Here is a 25765-nt window from a genome sequence, read left to right on the forward strand (position 1 = left end):
AAATTTTCCACTCAATGCTTAACTAAAGCTTTAAGTGACACTGAAGCTACCTTCTCCTTTTCCATTCCGAAGTCAGTGCAATCATGCTCCAAGTACATGTCATATTCTACAAATGAGCCTTGGTCCAAAAGAAGCTGAATTCTCTCCCTTGCTGTCAGCTTACCCTAAGTTGAAGAGGAAACTGACATTTATTTTTGCAAGTGAAAAAACACACTATGAAGGCAAATGGATTTAAGACAAATTAAACTCTTTTATCAACAAACAAGTTCACACTGAATTTTACTTATGAACTTATCTGTGTATCATATGTTTCGTTATTATGAATTGATGTGCAAGACAACAATGAATTGTAATTTGTAATGCTCTGCATTTCCCTAAAAATAATTGACACACTAAACAGTCTAGACGAACTCCAAAAACAGCGTTTCCGTAAGTAAGAAATTGAGACTGAAAAAGACTCCGAAAAAAGAGTCCGCGCATGCGCACATACACAAAAAATGGCGATTTTTCGGCAAAATTGATGGGTCTACAAAAACTGTCGGTGCAAAGTTTTGGAAAGTATGGCAATTATGACAGTACTCAGAAATGCTAAATAAAAGACTTCGGAAGAGATCGTATTTGTCAGATTTTTGATTTTATTTGCAAAATAGGAGATATTTACTTTCAAAGTTGACATTTGAAGTCAGATCAATTACCGAGAAAATGATATGTTTGAGAAGTAAATATGCATAATAAAAAGGATATATATGCATAATGGGACAATATATCTTGTAACTGTTAAAAACTTGACTGAATCTTACATATAAATTAGCATTCCGGTTTTTTTATTTGTGTACGACATCTGAATTGAACACGTAAGTTCTTACCGTCGTTATTTACCGATTTCTTATCACATACGAACATATATTATTATGAAAACATTTTTAAAAGTATAATCTATCAATAAGAAAACTTTAAAAACCACTCTTCTAAAAATTAAGGTCACAACATGTCTTCTAAAAATGAACCTGTGAATATCTCTGCTCCATGTTGAAAAATACGCATTTTCTGATTAAAACAAATACAAGCTGGGTGTCTTCAAAAACAAATAAAAGCATCTTTATTTTAGGAACGACATAAAATTTAAATCAAGGAGACAATAAATCAAATAAGAAAATAATTCTTACCGGCACTATTGAATTCGATGTCGTATATCCAATTTACTAGTATGCAAGAGTTTGAAGCAATAAATAAGTCAATATCCACAAAATAATTTAATAAATGTAATTATCCATTCAATAAAAATTAAAATAAAGACACAATGCATTAAATACAGCCATTATGCAGCCGTATATTTGGAGAAAGCGAACGACAATCCATCGTTTGTTTACATCGGACGCCATTTTGCCGCAATGCATGATGGAGCCATTGACTTCGTTTTCGGAGTTCACGCCGTTTTTGGAGTTCGTCTAGACTGCTAAATAGTCTAATAGCTGAATAGAAAATGTAAATTAAAAAATAAAAACAAATCGCTTTAAAAAGAGATTTTACATATGACTTGATTTGTGACTATTTTTGCAATGTTGCAAAGCGATACACATGCCCCAAATCCAAAATTTATTTCATATGCTTCTTAGACCTGAATGCTCCAACCTTCTCATGCTGTTTATCAATCCTCTTCTGACCCCCTCCTAAAAGTGCAGCTTTTTTCATGTCCTCGATACGTTTTCGGACGCTCAGCGTGTGCTGCGCGGTCCCTGCCACAACGCTGCACAAGGCCGTCTGCTGCCATTGTCTGCTCTGTCGTAGTACTGCAGAATTTCTTAGCAGTCTTGCTGCAAAACGACCGACGGAGGCCATGTTGTCACTTGTTTATATTCGGGTGAAGGTCAGTTTAATTTTATGCGGGCCTGCAATATGTCAGCCGCCATGAAGCAACGGGGCTCGAAAAAGAAAGACTTGAAAACTGACAAATCTTTACCATCAGACAACAAAAGGTGGGTATATTTTATAGACTTCTGCTAGATTTTTCATTTCATGCCTGCTTTGCAATTCAAAAAAGAGAGCAAAGCTCGTGAAATCAGGATGAGGATTGGGATGCTGATATGGGGTATCAGGTTCGTTCGCCCTATCTACCTGTTCGCATGAGTCCGTTCGCGCGAGGTCCGTTCGCCATTATTCTTGTTCGCCCTATATCTCGTTCGCCCTGTTATATGTATATATATATATATATATATATATATATATATATATATATATATATATATATATATATATATATATATATATATATAGTATATAGTAAATATCTACATTTATTATTAATTTTATTCAATATTTTACGACTTGGTGTTTTTTTTCAAATGTTGCTACAGAATTTCTGTTGGTCTGACGGGTCTTTGATAGGACAGGTATTTATAGTGTGACCACATGCATACTTCTGTTGTCTCCCGTGTGCAATTTATGTACCAATGTACATATAATTTATTTAAAAAATCCATTGGTTCATTATTCAACTTTCTGCAATATAAATAAGGCGAACGGACCCGTGCGAACAAGTTTTAAGGCGATCAGACTCTGGGCGAACGGGAATGAGGGCGAACGGCATCAAGGGCGAACAAGTTTTAGGGCGAACGAACATACAACCCTGATATGGCCACAGGAGCTGGGGCTTGCTCCCGGAGTGTACTAAAAAATTTATTAACTAACAACTAAAACAACAAATGAATTTTTTTCTTAAATTAGGTAACTAGTTTTACATTCTGAGAGCAAGCCCCTTTATATATGTCGCAAAAAACAGTGTCATGCAGTCATGCTATATAGTTAAAATGTTATACTTTTTTACCAGTCAACCAACATTCAGGAACAAAGGTATCATAATTGAACCAAGTTGTTAAATTTAAAAAAAAAAAAAAAAAAAAAAAAAAAAAGATATTCATTCCATATATCTTTTCGGTCCATATCCATATACAGTTAAACCTCGTTATCTCGAACTTGATGGGACAGAGAAAAAACTTCGAGATATCTGAGGATTCAAGTCTCAAGGGTAAAATACTAAAAGAATAAGTGGTTGGGACTTCCAAATCAGTTTGACATATCCATGGTATTCGAGATATCGAAGTTCCACTGTATTTAATGTTGTGGTTTGGGGTACATTGACCGTGTATGTCAACATGGATGGCTTGGTGATTGGAGGACCTGACTAGATATGCAGTTGTCCTGGGTTCAATTCCTGGTCCAGACATAGATTGTCCCCTTTCCTGTTATATTTGGTGTCATGTACATTAATTAGGATATGAAAATGTAGTTGTTTGGGTTGTGTGGTCAGGGGGTGTTGGCTGGGTGATTTGAACAGTGATTGGAGCACCTGGCAAGTAATGCAGGGGTCCTGGATCGGATTCCTGGACTAGCTATAGATTTTCTCCTTTCGTTTTACATTTGGTGGCATTAACTTCCCCTGGACTCAAAAGGTGAAAGAGTCTGGGTTGTTTGTCATTCAAGGGAGAAAACAATTTATGGAGGGAGAAATCAGGAAAATTGTGGTCAGGGATCTCTGGACTGTAGATATTAGCTTAGGTGTAGCTCAGTGGTTAGGGCACCTGACTAATAATGCAGGGATACTGGTTAATTCCTGGTCCAACCATAAATTTTCTCCCTAACCCTTCTTTTTTTAATTATAGTTGTTATTAATATGTTTATAATGTACATGGTCATTTTTCAAGGAATTTTTTTCTGTGACCCATGTTTGTGTTGTGAATTTATATCATGGTCATTATACCCTCAAAATGATTTCATCTTTGTCATTTTAATTAATTTAAGGTAATCATGTATACTCACAAACATTTAAAATGTTTTCTCTGCTTTTTAAACAATTTTTTTTTCCTCAGTGAAGGGTCACACTATGAATTTCCATGGACACCTAAAGGTTTCACGGGCTTTAAAATCCTCCTGTCTGCCCGACTGTGTGCAGCAGTGTGGAACTTAGTAGGGGACTGTGACGAGACGTACAACTACTGGGAACCGGTCAGTGTATCGTACAGTTGTATATTTTACATTGACAACAAAAGCATTTTCTAGCGAGAGAGTTAGCTGGCATGATCTTAAATTAGCTGTTTAAAAACAATACACCTATGAATTGGATTTAGTATTTTAAAAATGTATACATTTAGTACTATGATTTATTATACTAAAAATGTTATTCTTAAATGACATCATTAGTCACATATTCAAAAAATCTCTCAGTATTCATTTTCAAAATAAAGTAGATAAATAAATAAAATGTGTATACTGGTAAATGAATAGTTTTTAATTATGCTGAACTTACCTCCTTCTGTTCCGATTTGATGTCAGGATAGTTAGTGTAAATGTTAATTCTCATTTTTTTAGATGCACTTTATGATGTTTGGTAAAGGATTCCAAACCTGGGAATATTCACCAAAGTATGCCATCCGCTCCTATGCTTACCTTTGGATCCACACCCTTCCAATCTCCTTGTACAAAACATTATTTAGCACGAATAAGGTTGATAAGTCTTTTCTTTCCATTCTTTTTTGCTCAACATCAAAAGTGAATCCATCCTTAGTTCAGTTTATTGTAAGAAGATATGGAATTATAATCTACTTTATGATTCTTTGGAACATACTTTAAAAGAATTATATTGTGAATTATTTGTTTGATGTAAATTATTGAAGTAAGGTTAATATGCAATGTTAATGAAAAAAAACATGAAAATTTAACTACCCTATTTGAATTTTTGAGTTGTTGACTTACCAGTAATAATGTAAAAGTACATTTTCTCCACCTTTTCAGATAATGCTGTTTTACATTTTACGCTGTGTGTTTGCTTTTGTGTGTGCTGGCTGTGAGATTTATTTTTACAAGTAAGTACACAATCTGTATGTGATTGCATTGTAAGAAGAGAGTGGGCATCATCTGCACATATTATTAAAAATTTCAATGCACTTTTTTCTGTACATCTTTAGGGGTGTTTGTAAACAGTTTGGAGCTAACACAGGAAGGATAACTCTTGCAGTCCTGTTAATTAGTGCTGGGATGTTTATTTCGTCTACTGCATTTCTCCCTAGCAGTTTCTGTATGTACATGACCATGCTGTCTATGGGAGCCTGGTTCCTGGGACATCTACATGTAAGATATAAGCATAGCTTTTTAAAAGTTAAAAAAAAAATTCCCCAAAATAACCCCTTTCCCTCCCTGTCTTCACATTAAACTGATTATATAAACAATGGTATTTGTTTAAAAGTTGTGATCATTTGAGGTAATACCATTATCATACAGCACTCTCTTTAAAGGATTCTTCAGGTAGAAATTGAAATCTAAGGTCAATTATTTGTAGTTTTAGACCGGACAAGCTAGACCAGAGGGGAATATCAGAGAGTGAAAATTAGCATGTATGTTTTTTATTCTTTCAAGATTTTTCAGTTTAGTACCAATGTACTTAAGGAAGCCTAGTTGTGATCAAAACCAATCAAATTACTGTTAAAGAGCTTTTAAGTGTGTGCAAGAAATATCTGAGGAATTCCAGAGCAACTATTGTTGCGGGTCTTTATGGTACAAAACAGTTAAAAGTTAAAACAGTTAAAAGGTTTATGAAATGAGCAACCTCTACCACAAATGTTATTTGTTGCTTACATGTACCAGTTGAAAGACAATTCCTGAATAAAGGAAATATACATGTATATAATAATTGGTTTACAATAACTCAATAAAATACTCAGGCAGCACATCTGTGATGTGACAACCTGAAAGTTGCGTATGCCATGGCTGCTATTCCCACAACATGAAATAGGTCACTTATGATACATGATAGTCTAAAAAGCACTAAGTAAAATTAATGAACCATGCAAAAAAAAGTCCTTATTCCCACTTTTGGCAGTCTCACAGTAAGCATACATACTGTCCCTGAAACGTTCTACTTTCCCTCTAAAACAGTGAGTGAATGGTGAGCAGATGCTGAGCAAATGCAGAGAGAACTGTGAGTGAATGATATGTGAACCCTGAATGCAATTTGTTGAATGGTTAGTGAACGGTGAGCGAATGCCTAACATGAATGCAACCCAAGTGCAAAGCAAATAGTGAGTGCATGCTGAATACATGGTAAACAAATGGTGAGCAAATGGAAAAATGGAAAAGTGGAACATTTCAAGAACTGTATGTGTAAATTTATATGTGTGTAATACATGTTTATCATGTTTGAGTGTTGACAGCCTGCGGTCAACATGGAGCTGTAATCTGTGTAACTTGGCATGCCATATTTAGGTCACCTGAGTCACTCAGGTGACATATTGCTATCCGTTTTTGTCCATCGTCTTGCGACGTGCGTCATGTGTCGTCCAACTTTTGAACATTTTCAACTTCTTCTCTAGAACCGCTTAACCAATTTCAACCAATTTTGGCATATAGCATCTTTGGGTGAAGGGGAACAAAAATTGTGAATTTCATGGTCCCTGCCCCCCTGGGGCCCCAGGGGTGGGGCTAAAACCACAAAAATTGATGCAATCTTTAAAAATCTTCTTCTTTACCCCTGGACATCAAGCAGTCAAACTGTTGGCATGATTGAAATAAGCATTGGGCCCTCTACCAAAATTGTGAAATTCATGGCCCCAGGATCGGGGTTCTGGTGCTAGGGCGGGGCTATATAGATCATATAGTGAAAGTGCATTATTTCTTTGAAAATCTTTTTCTCTTCTTCTGGGTATTATTTAAATAAAATAAGTGCCCGGATATGATGCACAAGGATGCCTTTTCCAAAATTGTGAAATTCATGGCCCCCTGGGTCATTGGTTCTGGTGTTAAGGCAGGGCTCTATTAATTATATAGTGAACATGCATTAGTTCTTTGAAAATCTTCTTCTCTGCTTCTCGGTATTATTTAAACAAACTAATTTCATAGTTATGATAAGCATTGATGCCTTTTCCAAAATTGTGAATTTCATAGCACCTGGGTCATTGGTTCTGGTGTTAGGGCAGAGCTCTATTGATTATATTATTATAGTGAACATGCATTAATTCTTTGAAAAAATTCTTCTGTGCTCCTGGGTATTATGTAATCAAACTAAGTGCATGGTTATGATAAGCATTGATGCTTTTTCCAAAATTGTGAATTTCATGGCCCCTGGGCCATTTGTTCTTTTGTTAGGTTTTGATGAACAGTGTTGCCATGGTTACTAAATATAGAAATATCCATAAAATACTTTCAAAACACTATTCCTTCTACAGTTTTAGTCTAATTTCAATATAACTTGGCACACAAGTAGACTACACTAAGATACATCATTTACTGCATTGGTTTTTGATGAATGTTGTTGCCAAGGTTACAAAATATAAAAATTTCTGTGAAATTCCTTTAAAATGCTACTTCTACAGTTTTGGTCTGATATCATAAATATATGGTAACTTGGCACACAAGTAGACTACATGTTGATACATAATTCTATGCATTTGTTTTTTTTTTATTTTGTTGAACAATCTTTCCATGGTTACTAAAAATAGAAATTTCCGTGAAATACTTTCAAAATGCTACTTCTCCTACAGTTCTGATTTCAATATAACTTTGCACACAAGTAGACTACACTGAGATACATAATTCTGTATATTGGTTTTTGATTTTGATGAATGGTCTTGCCATGGTTACTAAAAATATAAATTTTGGTGAAATTCTTCAAAAGGCTACCCCTCCAACAGTTTTAGTCTGATTCCAATAAATCTTGCCACAAAGAGACTAAACCAAGAACCATTATTCTAGTTATTGCTGTTGCATAGTTTTAAGTGCAAGTGCTACTTTTCTCTTCCTTTGTTATAAATACAAACCAGTAGAGATACAGTCTCATCAGAGACTTCTGGTTTAATACTGTTTTGTTTTATTGACATCACCAAGTTGGCAACTGTCAAGATAACAAGTCAAATGACAAACAACAGAAAACTTAATTGACATACAAAGTGACAAAGTCACTCAATTTTTCAAAGTCCATGGATATTTTTTCTTTACATAAGACATCTACATCTAAATAGTTATATAAACATTTTGCAGCATTATAATCACATACGTTAACAATTTCTTTGATGTGATCAGTAACACAGGAAGATTTATCATTAAAAATATCATAATATTCACATCGAAGTTTATTATAGGATAGTATAAATAAAATGTTTTTCATTTTCAACCAATAACTTAAAAGCATAGCGTATACCTTTTTCCTTAGGGATTGATTATTGGTTTACAATATCTGCCTGTTTCAATAAATAGTAGATGTGCACTGATTCTTAATTTTGGTATCAGTGTGATCATTCACTCTTTTTCAAAGGAAATGTTTAAGTAAAAGGAACAAATGTATGGCAAAAGTCATGAAGTTTTGAAATTAGGTAGCACTAATGATGTTTTCCTATTGCCAGACCATGTTTCTATAGCTAGGTTCTGGTAAATACATATAATTTATTTGATGTCATATGGTCTTTAATGTGGTTATGATTCAGGAATTGCATAATAGTATAAATTTAATAGGAAAGATGTAAGAAAAAATATTATCCAATCAATATCTTGAGAACCCTTTGCTTGACAGTCATCAAACTTGATATATTGAAACCCCCTAAGGAGAAGATGACCCCTATCAATTCTGTGGTGAAAGGTCAAGGGTCACACTTCTCAAGACATATATGTATATTGTCTGCTGAATATCTTGAGAACCATTATCTTGACAGTCAAACTTGTACACTGGTTCTCTCTAAAAAGTTAATTACCCCTAATGATATTGAGATCTGATTGAGATCAAAATGTTATGTTGGCCCACGACTATAGAAGATACATTTGTAACTCTTTTTTTTTTACTATCGATCATTACAAAATTATTCTAAATTTAAGGTGTATCCTTTTTAATATTGTCACATAGCGGCTTTATATGTTTCTAAAAACATTTCTTGTTGATTTAAAAATAATTTGTGGTTGAATATTTTTTCCTTACATATAGATCATTTATTAATAAGTATACATTAATTTTAAAATTTTCTGGATTATAAAGGCTTATTCAAATGCTCATTAAGTATTCCTGGCTCACTAGTGTCTTTTGAGTCAAAAATGCTAACCTAATGATCCAGTTGTTCAAATGCCAACATGTGGTTTCTATTTCTGTGACCCTGAATAGAAATATACATAAAGGAGATTCTAGGGTTGAATTGCCGTCAAAAATTAACTGTGTTAAAATCAAGTTATAATAAAAGTCATCATATTAAAGATTACAGTTATTGTGTGGAATGTAATGGGTACATACATATGAATATTTTTTCTCTGCAAGAATAATTATCTTTTGTTGAGAATGTTTGACATTTTCTATAGATTTTATTAAATGTTGAGGGGATTGACCTTTCTTATGATTAAAGCAATATGAGCTGCAGCTTTGCAGTGATTTTTCTACACCCATTTTATGTCCGAATATCGGCCCTTTCCCCTATCAAAAATTACCAATTTTTTCCCAGTTTCATTTGCTTTTTTCCCAAAATAAAACCGTTCTTGTTTTTGTTATATTGAATTTTTTTATGTAGGACTTATCTAAAATGGAACACTATTGTTCTCGGTCAATAATAGTGAAGAACAGCTGATTATTTTGTGCATTTACAAGACATGGACCATGTCAAAGTAAATGCATCGTAAGAAAGTGTAAGATGCATGTGAACCGGCGAAACATAGCTTTATTTGTAAATCAAAGTACTAGTAGTTCTACAATAAGCCTGATTTCAACTGCTTCTATACCACCCGGAAGATTCAACTAATATTGCAGGGTAATTGCAGCAATATGATAAGGATGATTTGAAAAGCTTTAATAACTAGTTAGAAAAAAAGGATTTGTTATAAATCATGTCAGGTTATATCACCTTCAATGGCTATTATGAGTAGGATTTTCTCTTATGTCTACCATTATGGCAAAAAAAAAAAAGAAGAAAGAGTGGAATTATATAGGACAATCTCAATTAATGACAACTTTCAAAGATTAAAAAAAAAGTTAAAAATGTAGAACTGTTTCTAATTTGTTATTTTGTAGTAAATATTTTGAATAAAAGATGTTACATTTACTTATATATTTTATTTTACCTGTCAATTAAGGTTAATTTCAATCTTATTAATTTTTCCCAATTTGACACAAATGTCGATAATTTTTCCCAATTGTAAAGGCCCAGGCCCCTTTTAAAAAGTGCAGAAAAATCACTGCTTTGATGTCAGAAATTTTTGCTGCAATATTGTAATTAACTATTTCAATGACAGAAAAAAAAGAAAGTTTATGAACTTCTATTGCTTATATTTGCAGCAATTGAAGAACTTTTTCTATGCTTTGATTGAGGCAAATTTACATTATTGTCGTCCTGTACAATATTGATTTCTTATCTAATACTGTACTATAGATTATTATGTACAGAAATCTTTCTTCTGAAAAAAATTAATACTTTTTTAGTCTAATTGATCGTAAAGGTTTTAATTACATACAGATTTATCATAACAGCACATTTTAAGAGCAAAATAAAATTTTCAAAAATGCAGCTCGTATTGCTTCAACAATGAGAAAGACCTGATTATATGACATATTATAAGCAGTGTTGGTAGATAAATACAATACTGGATCAATATTTCATACACATGTAATTAAGATTTAGATTTGACTATTCCATAATCAGGTACACTTTTTGTTACCTGCAGATATAACAATGTAAGTGTTTACACCTGGCCGAGCATTATAGCTTTATCAGATAAAACCCTCCAGACTTAGCCAGGATTAAGTGGAGCGTTAAGTACTGGTGTAAACAGCGCCCTCTACTGAGCTTTGTATCGAATCAAGGAAATAAAACTCAGATGATCAATAACTGGGGGCTTTACATGGCCAACAACTTCAATTCATTAAATTTTTGTTTAATTGACAACTGGTGAATAATTAATCTTAACCAAGAATGTAGAACAAATAGTAATTAAACATGTCCAGGAACAAAAATTATTAAGTGTTTGAAAATCACAAAGAAACTTGGAATTTTATTACAGATAATGCAAATATTTTATCATGAGCATGAAGACATCTTTACAGAGTATTTAAACTTTTGTTACCTTAGCATCGGTATCGCTTCTCGGCCTTTTGGCTAAGATCAAAGTGTAGTATCTGTTCTTATCAGCTTAATATCTGATACGTTCCCTACATGGGAACTACGATATTAAACTGATTTTTGGCATGAGGTGAGATGTCAGGGGCTTGCTCCGCTCTCGCCACGGGTTGGCCTGGTATTGCAGTACCTCCAGGATCGGCCCACTCCCATTTGGGAGAAAATCAAATAATAGAAGAAAACTTTCCTTCTCTTCACTCTTTTAATTCCTCTTGACTATGTTATAGACATAGTTTCTAGCTATCTTTATTTTACTTTGAACAAATTTTGATATCATTGGCAAGGAAGTGCATTGTTTTGATATTTAGATTTAGTTTATTGAGAAGATTGAGTATTGAACATGTTTAAAGAGTGAACAGATAATAACTTGCTATAAAACAACTTGTAACTAATGTAAACTACCCAGTGACATAATTATTCATACTTGTGTCACAGTCTACATTTCAGAGTACAGTGTGAATTGTTGGAGTTGGTAATTCATTATGGAAAATTATGAGGAAAAATTTTTTTGGAATTATTTCTTGCATGAAGGTAATTTGAAATGTCTCTCTTTCTTTGACAGGTAGCCATTTTGTCCACTGCTGCTAGTACTATTCTAGGATGGCCCTTTGCTGGAATCTTGGGGTACAATTATTTTTATGTTTGCCAAGCAGAATTTGGTTTATGAAGCACTTTTACTGTCTGTGTATAATTAAAACTGAACATGCTACGTCAACTTTGTCACTACCTTAAATAAATATATCTACAAATTATCACCTTAAAAGGAATTTAATGGAAAATCTGAGGAGAAATAGATTTTAAATTAAATTTGAATGTCGATCTGTATCTGGTATGGAAGATTTATAAAATTTTTCTTTTACATTGTAACTGTGAACAGTTAAAATTCTTTGTGGAAGCTGTATATTGCGTAGCAATCTATATATATAATTTTTTTTAAACATCTTTTTCTTGAAAAATAAATAAAAATGACATTTTTTACATGCAGGAGTTGAACTCTACAGCTTATCAGGAATCAGAATAATGGCTTTAAACAGACTAAGTGTAGAGGACCCATTAATTGTATGTACCTTTTTTTTTATTTTCAGGGCCCCCATAGCTGCTGAAATACTAATAAGGAGAAAAGCATTAGGATACTTCATCAAATGGTGCCTTGTGGCTTTAGTTCTGTTTCTGGTATATTATTTATTTAGCACTTATGGTAATTACAAATAATTTAATTTTGTTTGTATTCTAGCCTCTGATTGGTTAATATCCAAAAAGGAACACAAATTATTTCTGTATAACCTGGTTTGGTATGGGGACACCCCACCCCCCCCCCCCCCGACAACCAGCTGAATCATCTGTATCCATACAATCCTCTCATTTCCAGTCCTCGGGATTCATGGAAAATTCCAGATTTAATAAATGTACCTTTAACTTAACAATAATTCCATCTTACCACATGTAAACAAACAACAAGGCTGTCGCTAGGCCTATACATTAGTTTTTACCTCCCCTCGCTTCCCATCACTTCCGTTACTACGATTGTATTATTGAGCGGCAAATTTGAACGAATGAAAAGCAACGAAATTTTACACCCTTAGTTATTTAATGATTTTAAAATTAAATTATAAGGAATGACTCTAATTCTTGGCCAAATTATTCGAGTATAACCTGGTTTGGGTCAGTTTACGCTGTTTTATAATCTGCTTCGCGGATTATAAAGCGTAGACTGACCCAAACCAGGTTATACTCAAATAATTTGGCCAAGAATTAGAATCATTCCTAAAATATTTAAATATAGAAGATGCTAGAAATAAATTTAAGGGAGATCAATCCTCTTGTTAGATTTTATGATATTCATTCATGCCAGGTTAACTCCCATATTTTACCTTTAAGCGTATGATTTTTGTATAGCAAACTTTTTTCATTGATGACTCTGATTTTGTTAACAAAGAACCATTTATATAAAAATAGGGGGAAAAAAGTACGCACAAAGAAAAAATATGGGGAATGTCATTGTGGTAATGTGGATAAAATATATTTATGTGTTAGTTAAGGTCAATCTAAAAACTCAAATATTATGGGGAAGACAAAATTTGCATCATTCATAATCTTTCAAAAATTTTCAACTTCTCTCAAATGGCTGGAGTACTTTTAACCAGTTTTAAAACATAGCATCTGTGGACAAGGGAGAGTTTTAATGATTTATGTTGCTTTGAGGTCTGATAGATGGGTTAAAATCATTTGTGCATGCTTACAATTATCCTCTTCTTTACTCCTAGACATAGCAGGCAAACTGTTTACCTGATTTTAATGAGCAGTTATCTCTCAACGTTGTTCCTTGGTTTTTTAATATTTATAAAATTATATAAATATTGCATGTAGTTGAGTGTAACATTGAAAATTTTCACCCCAAGAAAACCATTGTCAACCTCGGCTGCGCCTCAGTCTAGTCGAGAGTTTTGTACACTCAACTACATGGTTGTACACTCAACAACATGCAATATTTATTATATTATTATATTATACTGAATGTTTTATACAAATAATGTAACAGTGAACCTTTCATGCATAAATTCTGCTCAGTCACTATTTTTTGGAATATCAGCCGTCATCAAGCAATGTTGACTGTTGCTACGCTGGAGGGCGTGGCTTCATCATTCAGCGGGTAATAGTGTTTTTTAACAAATGTTTCTCGACGAATTAGATTAGAAATAATTTACATGAAAGTGTAATATTGAAAATTATCCTCTTGGTGCAGGATTCAGCCTCCAGGATAAGGCTAAGTTTGTTCAAATTTTTAGACATTTAATCTCCAAAAAAAGAAATTCTCCTAGGTAGCTAGAAGACAAACTGTTTACATGATGATAATGAATCATGTGATAAATAAATGATAATTTCACTGTAGTGAAATAATGTCGCTTGAGTCTAGGGTTCAGGCACCACAGTAGGACTAAGTGGATCATGTAATGAAAATTCATTATATCTCTAGAAATATTTGTTATTCTTGGGTATAAAGCAGACAAATATTTTTCTTTGTGAGTAAAAGCACAGCAATCCTAAGCTACTAAAATAAAAAAAAAAAGGAATGCAGTTTAGGACTAAAAATTTGAGATTCAGAGCAAAATTTATCACATGTTGAGAAAATAATATCACAAGACAGTGTAACCTTTCTCTTTATATTTTATCAATATATTTGTTAAAACCAATTGTAGTTTAAACTTAAAGTGTTTACTTCTTTTCTTCTTTGCAGGTGCCCAGCATGCATATTGACTTCCATTACTATGGAAAGTTGGTCATCGCTCCTCTTAATATAGTCTTGTATAATGTGTTTACAGACCATGGACCTGATCTGTATGGTAAACTTAGGATTTGTGACTTGCAGTTGAGAATTCATCTAATTTGCTTAGTTTTATTTTGAGATCTTTTTATGCCCCCATAATCTAAGATGCTAAAATATAATAAGTTGCTTTGCATGCTCACGAAATCAGATGTATTTTTCAGATAACAAAAGCATTCAAAGATTTCTGGAATACATTTCTATAGCAATGTTATACCAAATACAATGTTTATTGTAATTATTCATAGTTGAATAATTCTACCTTTTTTTGATAGGTGTTGAGCCATTTTCCTTTTACTTCCTCAATGGGTTCCTGAATTTCAACGTGATGTTTGTGTTAGCGTTGGTCAGCTTACCCCTTGTTGTAAGTAAGTTTAAATATGTAAATCAGAATCAGAAAAGTGTCATATTAAAGTGAATAATACCAAACCCCTCTCTCACCACAGCATGTGTGTACAGGATTATATGTGTATTTACTAAGTCATATTCAAAAAGTGAATAAAATGTCATTTCTTAAGAAAAATTAAATGTCTTCTGCAGTATGTAAATTTCTCAGATATTTCAGCATTTTCTTATTTTTTCAGTACTTTGTGAAGTTTTTGCTAAAGCTAGAGGAAAAAGGTAAATTGGAAATGCAAGGCATTTTTGTAAATATTCTATTTTTTCATAACTCATATACACAAATTCAAATGGTTAATAGATGCTGAATATATAAATCTCAGTTTGAGCTCTCCATAATAATTGATGTATTCATTTGTTACTGAAAAAAACTTATTCACAAACAAAGTGCGTTTATCATCTCATGATATATAACATTGAAAATGAAATGAAGATGTTCTTTTTTTTGTGTTTATAGAAAAACCAGTGTGGCTTTTATTATTACCAATGTACCTGTGGATGTTAATTTTCTTCACTAGACCACATAAGGTAATCAATGTTAGTAATTTGACAAGCACTTACACCTTGCATCACGGCTCTAGTGATTGTTTGCACACAATTACATGTAGTTGACCAGATGCGGCCATGTGAACTTTGAATTGATAAATATGGTTCCAAAATTTTGGGGTAGCAGTGTGTGTAAAATGGACCTCTTTTCCTTATGAACCATCTGGGTCAAATACCTTTTGTGCTCTTCTCTTTGTTGAGGCTCATGTTCTCAGTCATTAATTTTTATGAAATCTGACATAACTGTAAAAGGAGAGGAATCTTCTAACTCGTAAATCAAAGGTTACTCAGTCCATTTAACTTATCATGCATGGACAATGTATAAAGGATTATCAGCTGATGCAGAAAAAATAACGAATCCAAAATTGTGAAATGTCAGATACTCATATTTCATTTGAATACAAAATGTCTGTAAGAAGTTCTTGAGTTTTGTTTTACTTGATATTGGAAGCTGTACATACTGATTTTGTTTCAGGAGGAGAGGTTTTTGTTTCCTATCTACCCACTTCTGGCATTACATGGAGCTGTTGGCATTGATTATTTGCAGGTACATGTATCATTAGTGACCCTAGGTTACAAAACAAGCCTTCATGTCTATTGTATTTCTTTATAATTTTCAAATATTTCATGTAAGTGTCAAGTTCATATGAAAAAAATCCTGCTGTTAGACTGGTACTTTTTTGAAACACAATAAACAGTACATTCCTATTAGATTTCAACAATGGAAAAAAAGTTTTTGCAATTTGCTTTTTATATTTGATTGATTTCAGAAATTGTGCTGTTATTTACTACCCCGACAGAAGGGTCATCACTACACAGATAAAACTAACTGGATCCCCGTCTGTCTGTGTGTCCTGTTTAGTGGTCTGTCTTTCTCACGAGTCATTGCACTATATCAGGGTATGTATGTCTATCAGTAGTATGTAGTATATAAACCAACTGGATCCCCGTCTGTCTGTGTGTCCTGTTCAGTGGTCTGTCTTTCTCACGAGTTATTGCACTGTATCAGGGTATGTATGTCTATTAGTAGTACGTAGTATATAAACTAACTGGATCCCCGTCTGTCTGTGTGTCCTGCTTAGTGGTCTGTCCTTCTCATGAGTCATTGCACTGTATCAGGGTATGTGTATACAGAGTTATTTGCCCCTTATTGTGTTAATTTTTCTCTTTATTTAGGAAGTGAATAGTACCAAGTACCAGTAAACCGTCTGTTGATCATTATCTTAACTTGCATGCCAATACATGTAAATATCATCCAAATATCAATCCCTTAACTCCCAGGTCTGTTTTTATTTTTCTTTATCAATGAATCTCAAGTTTCAACATGTCCTTTTTGATCAGCATTGGTCCAAGTAGTAGTTTTAAGTTTAATAAATAAAATACACAAAAAAGAAACTGAAAAAGCATTTATTCCAATCTGACTTTATACTCACAGGATACCATGCACCATTAGATATTTATGTGGAGCTGAATAGAATTTCCGCTGATCCAAAAATCCACACCCTACCTCCAGAGAAGTCTGTCAATGTATGTGTAGGAAAAGAATGGTACCGCTTCCCAAGCAACTTCTTTCTTCCTGGAAACAAGTGAGTGCCTCAGTTGTTTACCTTTTATAGGATATCAGAGAGAGAGAGAGAGAGAGAGCTGTTGAACTCTAGTTGTTGTTCCAAAGCTGGGTACAGGTAGGTACAATGCACTAAGTTATCATCAATAAGTATGTATATTTAATTTTGAAGCTGGAATCTTCTGTTCCTGAGATCGGAGTTCAAGGGTCAACTTCCAAAGCCATACAGTGCTGGAGAAGATGCTACGAGAATCCTCCCATCAGACATGAATGACCTCAACAAAGAAGAAATGTCAAGATATGTAAGCGTTACCCACTACATAAACAGAACAAAATAATCAACAGTATTAAAACTGCATCAGGTTTCTGGTCATAGATCAAACTCCATGATACATGTATATTTTTAGCTCACCTGAGCTGAAAGCAAGTTAGCTTTTCTGATCACATTTTGTCTCCTTCTCCAGAACCAAATTTGCCCCAAAGCATCTTTGGGGTGAAGGGGATTCAAGTTTGTTCAAATGAAGGGCCACACCCTCATTCAAGGGAAGATAATTCAGAAATACTGAAAAAGTTGATGGCATGTTTTAAAAATCTTCTTCTCAAGAACCACTGGGCCAAAAAGGTTTAAATATATAGGAAACCTTCTTTACATGGTGTAAATTCAAGTTTGTTCAAATGATGATCCCGGGGGGTAGGGTGGGGGGCACAATGGAAGATCAAAGTTTTACATAGGAATATAAAGGAATATAAGGAATATAAAGGAAAAAAATCTTTTAAAAATCTTCGTCTCAAGAACAGCAAAGCCTTGTTCAGTCATATTAATATGAGGTATTCTTGGGTAATGTAGATTCAAGTTTGTTCAAATCATGACCCCAGGGGGTAGTGAGGAACCACAGTGGGGGGATCAAATTTTTACAAAGGAATATATATATGAAAAAATAAAATAAAAAAATCTTTAAAAATCTTCTTCTCAAGAACATCAAAGTCCTTTGTAAAATTCAATTACCCCCCCCCCCCCTCCCCCCATGTAAACTTTCAATACTGAACTGATGTGCTCTGGTGAGCAATGTTGCCCATGGGCCTTTTTGTTTTGCTTGCTCTGCTTCAAGAGCTATAAGCTTGTACACTTAGAAGTACTTTGTGGGATCCTTAATTAAATCTACTGCAGCTTTCAAGTTCAATACATCTAGTTTATTTAAAGTTTTGGACTTCTTTAGAGTCTGCCATTGTGTTTGTGTTGTGTATTTGTTTTAACTAGATATAACAACAAATGAAATTTTAACAGTTTCTGAAGTTTGCTTCATGAGTTTTTCTCTAAATATTATTCATGTACTCTGTAATTTTGAGTCAGTCTGGCAGGGTCATTAACCAGTGGCCTGAAAGTTTAATTATAAGGTTCATAAACCCTCTGCTTACTCATATAAAATGTTTCTTTCACTCTTATGATTTTCCAAAAGAAATGTATTTGTTAAGTAAAATACAAACAATCACAGCAAAGCCTGCGGGGCAAAATTGGACAAAAAAGACACATCAACTTGACAAATTTGTAAAGGAATAATAGACATTTATGTCATTAAGAGTTATCTCTCTTATCAGAGTATCGTTGAACCTTAAACCATCTATCTACTGTACAGGGCAATCAGTTCAAATGCCAGTTTGTCACATTTCCTCTCCTCCTGTTATACATGTATGTTCATCAGAGTAACACATGATTCCAAATTTGCTTTCCTGTTGACAGTCAAATGTCACAAGATGTCACTACCTCATAGACCTTGACACACAGACAGACACAAAATATGAACCCAACTATTCAGCTAATGCAGAAGATTGGACCATTCTTCACTCAGTACCATTTTTAGATGCAAGCAGGTAGGTAGAATTAATTGGTTGTCAATGGACAGGGGATGTCAAGTCCTTCTATTTTTTGCTTTTAATGTTGATTACAGTTTCCCCTGCCAGTAAAACATAATAGGTCTCCTCATAGAAAAATAAATAGGTAAAATTTAATTAAATTTTTCTCTACATTAAAACTTTCAACAGATTTCTGCCTTGTTTTTGCAGTAGATATCTATTAAACATAAATGACAACTTCTTAAGATGAAGAGGCATTTTTATATACTGTTACATGTACTAGTATTTGTGCAAATAATGACAACTCTAGAAAATGATGGATTTCTGGTGAATTTTTTTTACCTCCCTTGATCTCTTTTTTTTTCAGATCTCATCGACTTTTGCGGGCGTTCTATATTCCTTTTATCTCTGGTAGATATTGTACATATATTAATTATAATTTATTGAAAACTACAAGGACTAGAAAAAATACTGCTCATAGAAATTTATAAATATGCATGTGTTCTAATAGCAATTGTCAGTATTAAATTTATTCAATAGTTAATACTTAGTTGTTGTTCTTTTTTTTTTTTGTCGTATGAAGTACAATGTATATAGGAGTACATGTTTGTTCATATCTGATTGATTTCCCAGAAGAGGATAGAATTAACACAAGTAACCATGGTCAGTTTAGAGAAGGGGAGGGACTTTCATCCTAGTGTCCTTTGACATTAAAAGAGGGCCCTTTGAGATGGTCACCATTTCAATGATGTCTAGTTATTTATGCCAAGGGGAGTTATTCTTCTTATTAAAGGGTTAATGTACCTTAAATAATTAAGGAATGTGCAATTCATTAAATTTTGTTTGTTTCAGTGCTGTTTCTTTTTGGTTGTCAAAGAGTATTGCATTCATAGCAATTCTTAGATTGAATTTCACGTTACCTATTGGTATTTAGCCAATTGAATTGTCATATGATAACCATTTTTAAATATATTCACAAGTAGGATGGAGGGACTTTAGTTTGAATGACATATACAGTAAAATTAATGCCTTCACTATTTAAATAATAGGGGAAAAAACAATATTTAATGAAGCTCTGTGATAAAATTTTGAAATCAAATTCCTTTAAAAATTACCATGGTAACCAATTTTTATGATCATTTAATATGAATGATTGATCCATCACTGTGACAACATTTAAAGTGATTCAAAATTCATGTTTTGAAATACTTTTCCCTATGAAACAGAGAACTTTTAAAAAGTGTTGTATCTACTTGTTTGTCAAAAAGTCATATATTTTGGGCCAATGCTTATTATGCAAAAACTTTAGACATTGTGATAATGAATGATTATTTTGTTATGTGTCTGTGAAGGCATTCAATCCTAGGAATAATAACATCACTGTTATTCGCCTCCCCTTCCCCCTTAATAACCCTTTCCCAGCCATCAAAATGTTTAAAGGTTTACAGGAAACAACAATCAGTAATCAGCGAATTACATCTTTCCTGATTTATAAAACTTCCTTGTTTGTGATATTAATCTTCAAAGGATGCTTATTTCGATATGCATTTAGTCAAATCTAGAAAGCAGATTTTTAATTTACTGGTAATTTAATGGCAGTAACTAGATATCCGGTAACTAGACCACAAGGAGTGTGACAATTCAACTTTAACTTCTTTTCATCAAGTTCATGAAGCAGTGGATGTCATTCATAATTCCGATTTCTGTCTGACTGCAATCCTACAGTGCAGTGGCAGATCCAGTAGAATTCTTTAAATGGGGAGGGGGTGGATTTAGAATTTATATCTTTCATATAAGGTGTAGTAGGAAAGGAGAAATGCATGAAGAAAACATATGGCTGGACCAGGAATCGAACCTGGGACCCCTGCATTACTAGTCAGGTGCTCTAACCACTGAGCTATCCAGGCCGATGTCCACGGTCCATAAAGCCAGAACTTCCACATTCCTCCCTCCTTACACTGTCTTCGCCCTCAAAGACACAAGTTCTAGGGCCCTGTCAGGAATTACTAATTTACACATTACATAACCTGAACATGGCCCCCCACACTGGCCACCAAATGTAGTAGGAAAGGAGAAATGCATGAAGAAAACATATGGGTGGACCGGGAATCAAACCTGGGACCCCTGTATTACTAATCAGGTGCTCTAACCACTGAGCTATCCAGGCCTATGTCCACGTCCATAAAGCAAGAACTTCTACAAAGGTAACAATCACAAACTGGTACTCATAACAAAAAAAAAACACAGCTGAGTTTTCAAGATTTTATATTTAAATTCATCCTTGCAAGACAAGGGTTTGCTAAGATGATACCACATAAAGGGAATTTTTAGCGAGACTCAAATTTAGCTATTTGTCCTTAAGGTCAGACGACAAGTTCCTCAAAAATATACAACTTTTCCAAAGAATTTGTGATTGAAATATCGATACTTTAAGAAGTTTCCTCACAAAAAATTAGGGTACATTACCAGGCATTTGTGCAAGTTTCCGGACAATGGTATTTCCTATATAATCCTATACTGGAAATCACTTAAATTGCTAGTACATGAATCACAATTTTTTGCCGACATTTAGAAAATAGTTTAGAAATCAAAAGATAATGGTAATTATGATTAGTTTTGGTAAATAAGAAAAGAATGCAAAAACAGATATTCGAGGAACGTGTCGTCAGACCTTAAAAATCAGTATTTAATATTAGCGAGAAGTAAGTAGACTTTACAAAGATACACCTTTCATTATTATAAGTACACACCAGTAGAGCTATAGTCTTGATGGAGACTTCTGGTTTATATATTTGACTCAATGCCAAGGTGATTTGGGTGAGTGTTGTAGTGCTGTGGCTCATGAGAAATATGAACAGCAAAATTTACAAGCATATGTTTTTATCAGTTTTATGATGCATAAAAAGATAACAGTAACCTTTAATGCGGAATAAATTGTCAGAGATATTTAATTTTAGCGAACCTGAAAACCCTCCCTAAAAATGCCAAAATTGAATCTTCGCTAAAATTATTATAAACATTATGTCTGTCTTATATCAATACATTCAAATGGACGTAATGGCTTTTGAAACAGTATAAATATACATGTACATGTTTGTAGTACAAAGAAGTTTAATCTGTTCAACAGATTAATTTAGATATCAAAATGGTCTATCATAGCCCGCATGAAAGCCACCAAAGATATGATTTAACACTGTACTGGTGAGAAACAGTCGGACCTAGTGCCTGCGATTAATGAGCCTGGGATAGAATCCTGGTCAGTGTGTCAGGCAAGGAGTACATGTTTATCAAGTTCTAGTTTAGTGTTTATCTAAGTGTTTTGTTGTGACAAACTACTTCAGTAATTTAAAGTTGCAAAGAAATAAAACAAACAGGATCTTGCTGATAATACTAGTACTGGCAGAATCCAGCTTTTGGTTACTTGTTCCAATATTTATGAGAATCAAACTCCACATTTCACACTAAGAGAAAAATATGCATGTACTTGGTCAGCATACCAGAACAGAGAGGCAGATCTAATATCACTTTACTATTCACCAGATAAACTACTTTGAAAAAATTGTTGAAAATTTGACACATACAGAGAAATAAGGTAACCCAAGTGAAGTCTGTTTTTAATGCATCCATTACGTCGAATCAAATGGTCTATCAACTGGGTCCTGCCAGCAGTTTTTGAAGGTCATGTAGTACCTCCTTAACCTGCACTCTCTCTCTTTTTCGGTCCTTTAGACATCGGAGGGCTATGTGGTAGAGGTCATCAGCAGTCTGGTGACACCAGGGTCCAGCGCTATGATCCAGAAGGTGGATGATACTGTCTTCAACATTCTCCAACACATGGCTATAGAGATCTGTGTCCTCACGATTGTTATCACTTGGTGGAAGACCTGTTAAAATCTCTAGTAACACCACTCCAAATGCAAAAGAGTCAAGTTTAGCTGATATATCAAACCTGATGGCTTCTGGGGCCATGTATGCAGAAGTTCCTATCACCAGTTTGGTTGATGCCACAGTTGTGCTACTGCCAGAGGGTGCCAGACGTGCTGTAGCAAAATCACCAACTTTTGGTACAAATTTTTCATCAAGTAAAACATTTGCACTTTTAATATCCCTGTGAACTAACCCATTGTCATTCAGATATACAATACCTCTGGCTGTGCCATAAGCAATATCAAGTCTTAATTGCCAGGACAAAGGAGGAGTCCCATTCAGACAATGAAGTCTGTCCTCTAGAGAGCCATTGGGCATAAATTCATATACCAAGCATTTCTCAGGGCCATCAATGGAGTACCCAACAAGCTCAACAATATTTTCATGATGATAAGCAGCTAATGTTTTTAGCTCTGTTTCAAACTGCTTAAGCATGACTGGATCTTCAGGGTCCTTTAGCCGTTTGACAGCCACAACATAATTATTTTGAAATCTTGCTTTATATACTGTTCCAAACCCTCCCCTCCCTATAACACTGCCCCCTTGTGAGGCAGGCCTCTCATCAAAGCTGTTGGTGTGAAACTGCAGCACAGAAAAGTTTATAGCTTGAGACCCGGGTCTGTAGACTGTTGATAAGGGCTTAGATGTGTGTCTGTCTGTGGATACTGAACATGGAGAGGCATTCAGATCGGGTGTTCTCCCTCCACTGTCGTAAGACTCAATTCTGTTAACCAGCACTCTGTTCTCTGAACACTCTGAAGGTGTGCGATGGTTTAACGTACCTGAGTCATCTCTGACAAAGTCCTCACTACTATAACTTGTCCGTGTGTCATTTTCTGTTGTACTATCTGGTTGACCTGGGGCTGAATCAGGCATCTTTGCTTTATTGTACAGCTCCCTCTTTTCAAAGCTTCTGTTCTCCAGATTTTTCTGTTCATTGGGAGTCAGTGAACAAGGTCCTACTGGTGATAAAATGGGTTCATCTTCTCGTGGTACTGGGCTACCTTTGAGTTGAACGACAGCTAGATAGTCTGCAGCTGCATACAGTCGAGCTTTTGTCAAGGCTTTGATGAGATGTTTCACACGAGCATTTTGTGTTCCCCATTCTTCAAGAATGATTCTGAAATTAAATAAGCAAAACATAAGTTAATTTCAGGGGTTCAAATGAATATATGTACAAGGCAAAAAAAATTGTTATATTGTAGAAAAGTAAACTATAAGCATCGTGATTAAGTAGACCTATAGTTCTTGCAATAGTTGTAACTAATGCAAGCGGCTTAGTCATATGATTACATTTGTGATTTGTAATATCCCAAAGTTAAGTAATTGAAATAATGTTTCCCCCTTTTAAAAATGCTGACATTTATTTCCTGTATATTTTTTTTATAATTCCTGATGTGACATGATAAGAGGAAAACAGTTTACAGTCAGCTCCAGTATTGACCAGTGTTGACAATATCCATGTCATCATGATCATGCGTATGCAGATTGTATGCCCCACTCTACTGTAATTATGTAGTTCTGCAACATCAACTTTCTTTGAAGTATACCATTTCTGTATTACCTAGTAGCATAGGTGCCAGGTTTTGCTGCTCTGTTCTCGATCATCTTTGCCTGTGATGTACTATACCGCTCCTCGAAAATCTCGTCATCCAGTCGTTTAGGGACATGACATAAAAACCTCTTCCAAAGTTGATCAGGCTCCAAGAAATTCACGATCTTTAGTATTGCAGAGTACGGTAGCTTGCGGATATAAGTATCCGCTGTCACTTCATTCGACATCACTGAAAATTTTATTTTCTCCGTTAAAAAATCTTAAATGTTATCACGTTCTTTACCCGGAAGTCAGTTACATTATAGGAATTCCAAATTGACGTCAGAAATGAAAATAAACCAATCGGAATGTTGTGTTCCCAAAATAGATTTATAGATGTATGTTAAATTTTCATGTAGTCTTAAACAAACGCAGTAAATTAAAGTGTAAAAAGGGTATTGTATTGTTGTAACTTATTTCAGTGTGATAATATAAGCTCATCGATCTTGGAAAAATTCTTTTCATATCTTTTTGCTTTGAGAAAGGGTAGATATGTTGTCAGGATGGCCGAGCGGTCTAAGGCGCTGCGTTCAGGTCGCAGTCTGGTTCTCCAGGCGTGGGTTCGAATCCCACTTCTGACACTAATAGTTTTTTTTTGTAACTTTAAAACGTTCATGATTATATGTATAAAGAGGTACAAAAAAAATACTGGAAGTAAATATATTTCACTTGTTACTTTTAAGTGTTTTTATTTTGAAAATGTAATATAAAATAGTTTATTATTTCATGGAAATTAATAAGTGGTAAATACGTATACATTTCTGCACATAAACTTGTAGATAACTGATTGCCTTTCGCCTGGAAACTGTAAATGTCTCAACGTTTACAAATAATACTGAAATGTGTGCCAGTGCTATTATTTTTTAAGATCCCATAAATTCCTGAAACTTTAGTCTTACATGCAATATTAGATCTTACCAGGGACCTATATACCATTAGTATATAGGTCCCTGATCTTACATGTAGTATTGTACCTAACATGTTATGAATTATTTTACACTGTGCTTATGGCCGCACAGAAACATTTCCATTCATGTTCTTGTTACATTTCGTTTGTTTGCAATTTAAGAAGTTTTTTTCCTCCTCAAAATAATAGAAACCAATAGAAACTAAAATGGCTTAAATTTGATGTACATGTATTAATATTTGATTAAACCTCAAATACCATGTAAAGACTGTAGGACTGAAATGATCAATGAAATCGCATTTTCAAAAACCGGCTGCAGTGCATATGCTTCGGATTATTACATGTAAATTCTGATGCTACTGCATATTTCGCTTATTTTTAAGCAAATAAAATAAAAATTAAAATAGTTTTTTTCCTGAAGTTTTGGGAGAGTGAGAAACATGTGGTATTGGTAGTGGGCCGGGGTGGGGGGTGGGGGCTAAAAAAAAGAACGAAAAGTACATGGGGTTGCTATGATTAATCACCC

At 34.1% G+C, this 25765-nt stretch overlaps 3 protein-coding genes and 2 non-coding genes across 5 annotated transcripts in view; 3 read left to right on the forward strand and 2 right to left on the reverse strand.

Annotated features, from left to right (window-relative positions):
- LOC133192079 (propionyl-CoA carboxylase beta chain, mitochondrial-like) overlaps nucleotides 1-1887 on the reverse strand; it is a 25167-nt gene extending 23280 nt beyond the window's left edge. The window contains exons 1-2 of the mRNA XM_061327934.1: nucleotides 1633-1887; nucleotides 51-164 (exon numbers count right to left, since the gene is read on the reverse strand). Coding sequence (XP_061183918.1) covers nucleotides 51-164; nucleotides 1633-1839 — 321 coding nt within the window. The 5' untranslated portion in view covers nucleotides 1840-1887. The remainder of the gene's footprint in view (nucleotides 1-50; nucleotides 165-1632) is intronic.
- On the forward strand, nucleotides 1879-19355 carry LOC133192089 (alpha-1,2-mannosyltransferase ALG9-like). The gene is made up of 17 exons (XM_061327942.1): nucleotides 1879-1976; nucleotides 3867-4002; nucleotides 4366-4500; nucleotides 4789-4859; nucleotides 4962-5124; nucleotides 11692-11753; nucleotides 12215-12302; nucleotides 14365-14470; nucleotides 14727-14815; nucleotides 15036-15072; nucleotides 15308-15378; nucleotides 15872-15943; nucleotides 16167-16296; nucleotides 16832-16982; nucleotides 17133-17262; nucleotides 18699-18829; nucleotides 19179-19355. Exons 1-17 carry the CDS (start codon nucleotides 1882-1884, stop codon nucleotides 19300-19302), a joined length of 1791 nt encoding a protein of 596 aa, XP_061183926.1. The 5' UTR covers nucleotides 1879-1881; the 3' UTR covers nucleotides 19303-19355.
- On the forward strand, nucleotides 11089-11281 carry LOC133198882 (U2 spliceosomal RNA). The gene has a single exon (XR_009722645.1). It is a non-coding gene; the product is annotated as a U2 spliceosomal RNA (small nuclear RNA).
- A 1704-nt stretch (nucleotides 19356-21059) lies between the features above and the next one.
- LOC133192021 (interleukin-1 receptor-associated kinase 4-like) lies at nucleotides 21060-24555 on the reverse strand. Its single transcript, XM_061327856.1, has 2 exons — nucleotides 24303-24555; nucleotides 21060-23858 (listed from the first exon to the last, which is right to left on the reverse strand). The coding sequence occupies exons 1-2, from the start codon at nucleotides 24518-24520 to the stop codon at nucleotides 22460-22462; spliced, it is 1617 nt and encodes a 538-aa protein (XP_061183840.1). The 5' UTR covers nucleotides 24521-24555; the 3' UTR covers nucleotides 21060-22459.
- A 274-nt stretch (nucleotides 24556-24829) lies between these two features.
- Nucleotides 24830-24913, forward strand: Trnal-cag (transfer RNA leucine (anticodon CAG)). Its single transcript has one exon. It is a non-coding gene; the product is annotated as a tRNA-Leu (tRNA).
- The last annotated feature ends 852 nt before the right edge of the window (nucleotides 24914-25765 follow it).

This window comes from Saccostrea echinata, unplaced genomic scaffold (assembly GCF_033153115.1).
Source record: "Saccostrea echinata isolate AGI-Se365-2 ecotype Australia unplaced genomic scaffold, CSIRO_AGI_Sech_v1 ptg000001l, whole genome shotgun sequence".
Taxonomy (NCBI): domain Eukaryota; kingdom Metazoa; phylum Mollusca; class Bivalvia; order Ostreida; family Ostreidae; genus Saccostrea; species Saccostrea echinata.

Excerpts from the sequence above, each read along its gene's own strand:
- LOC133192089 (XM_061327942.1), top strand. The coding sequence starts at position 1,882 with ATGCGGGCCTGCAATATGTCAGCCGCCATGAAGCAACGGGGCTCGAAA. Across the intron at positions 16,297-16,831 it reads AGTCATTGCACTATATCAGG|GATACCATGCACCATTAGAT; the intron begins GTATGTATGTCT and ends TTATACTCACAG. Across the intron at positions 18,830-19,178 it reads CCATTTTTAGATGCAAGCAG|ATCTCATCGACTTTTGCGGG; the intron begins GTAGGTAGAATT and ends TTTTTTTTTCAG.
- LOC133192021 (XM_061327856.1), bottom strand. The coding sequence starts at position 24,520 with ATGTCGAATGAAGTGACAGCGGATACTTATATCCGCAAGCTACCGTAC. Across the intron at positions 23,859-24,302 it reads CCTGGCACCTATGCTACTAG|AATCATTCTTGAAGAATGGG; the intron begins GTAATACAGAAA and ends ATTTAATTTCAG.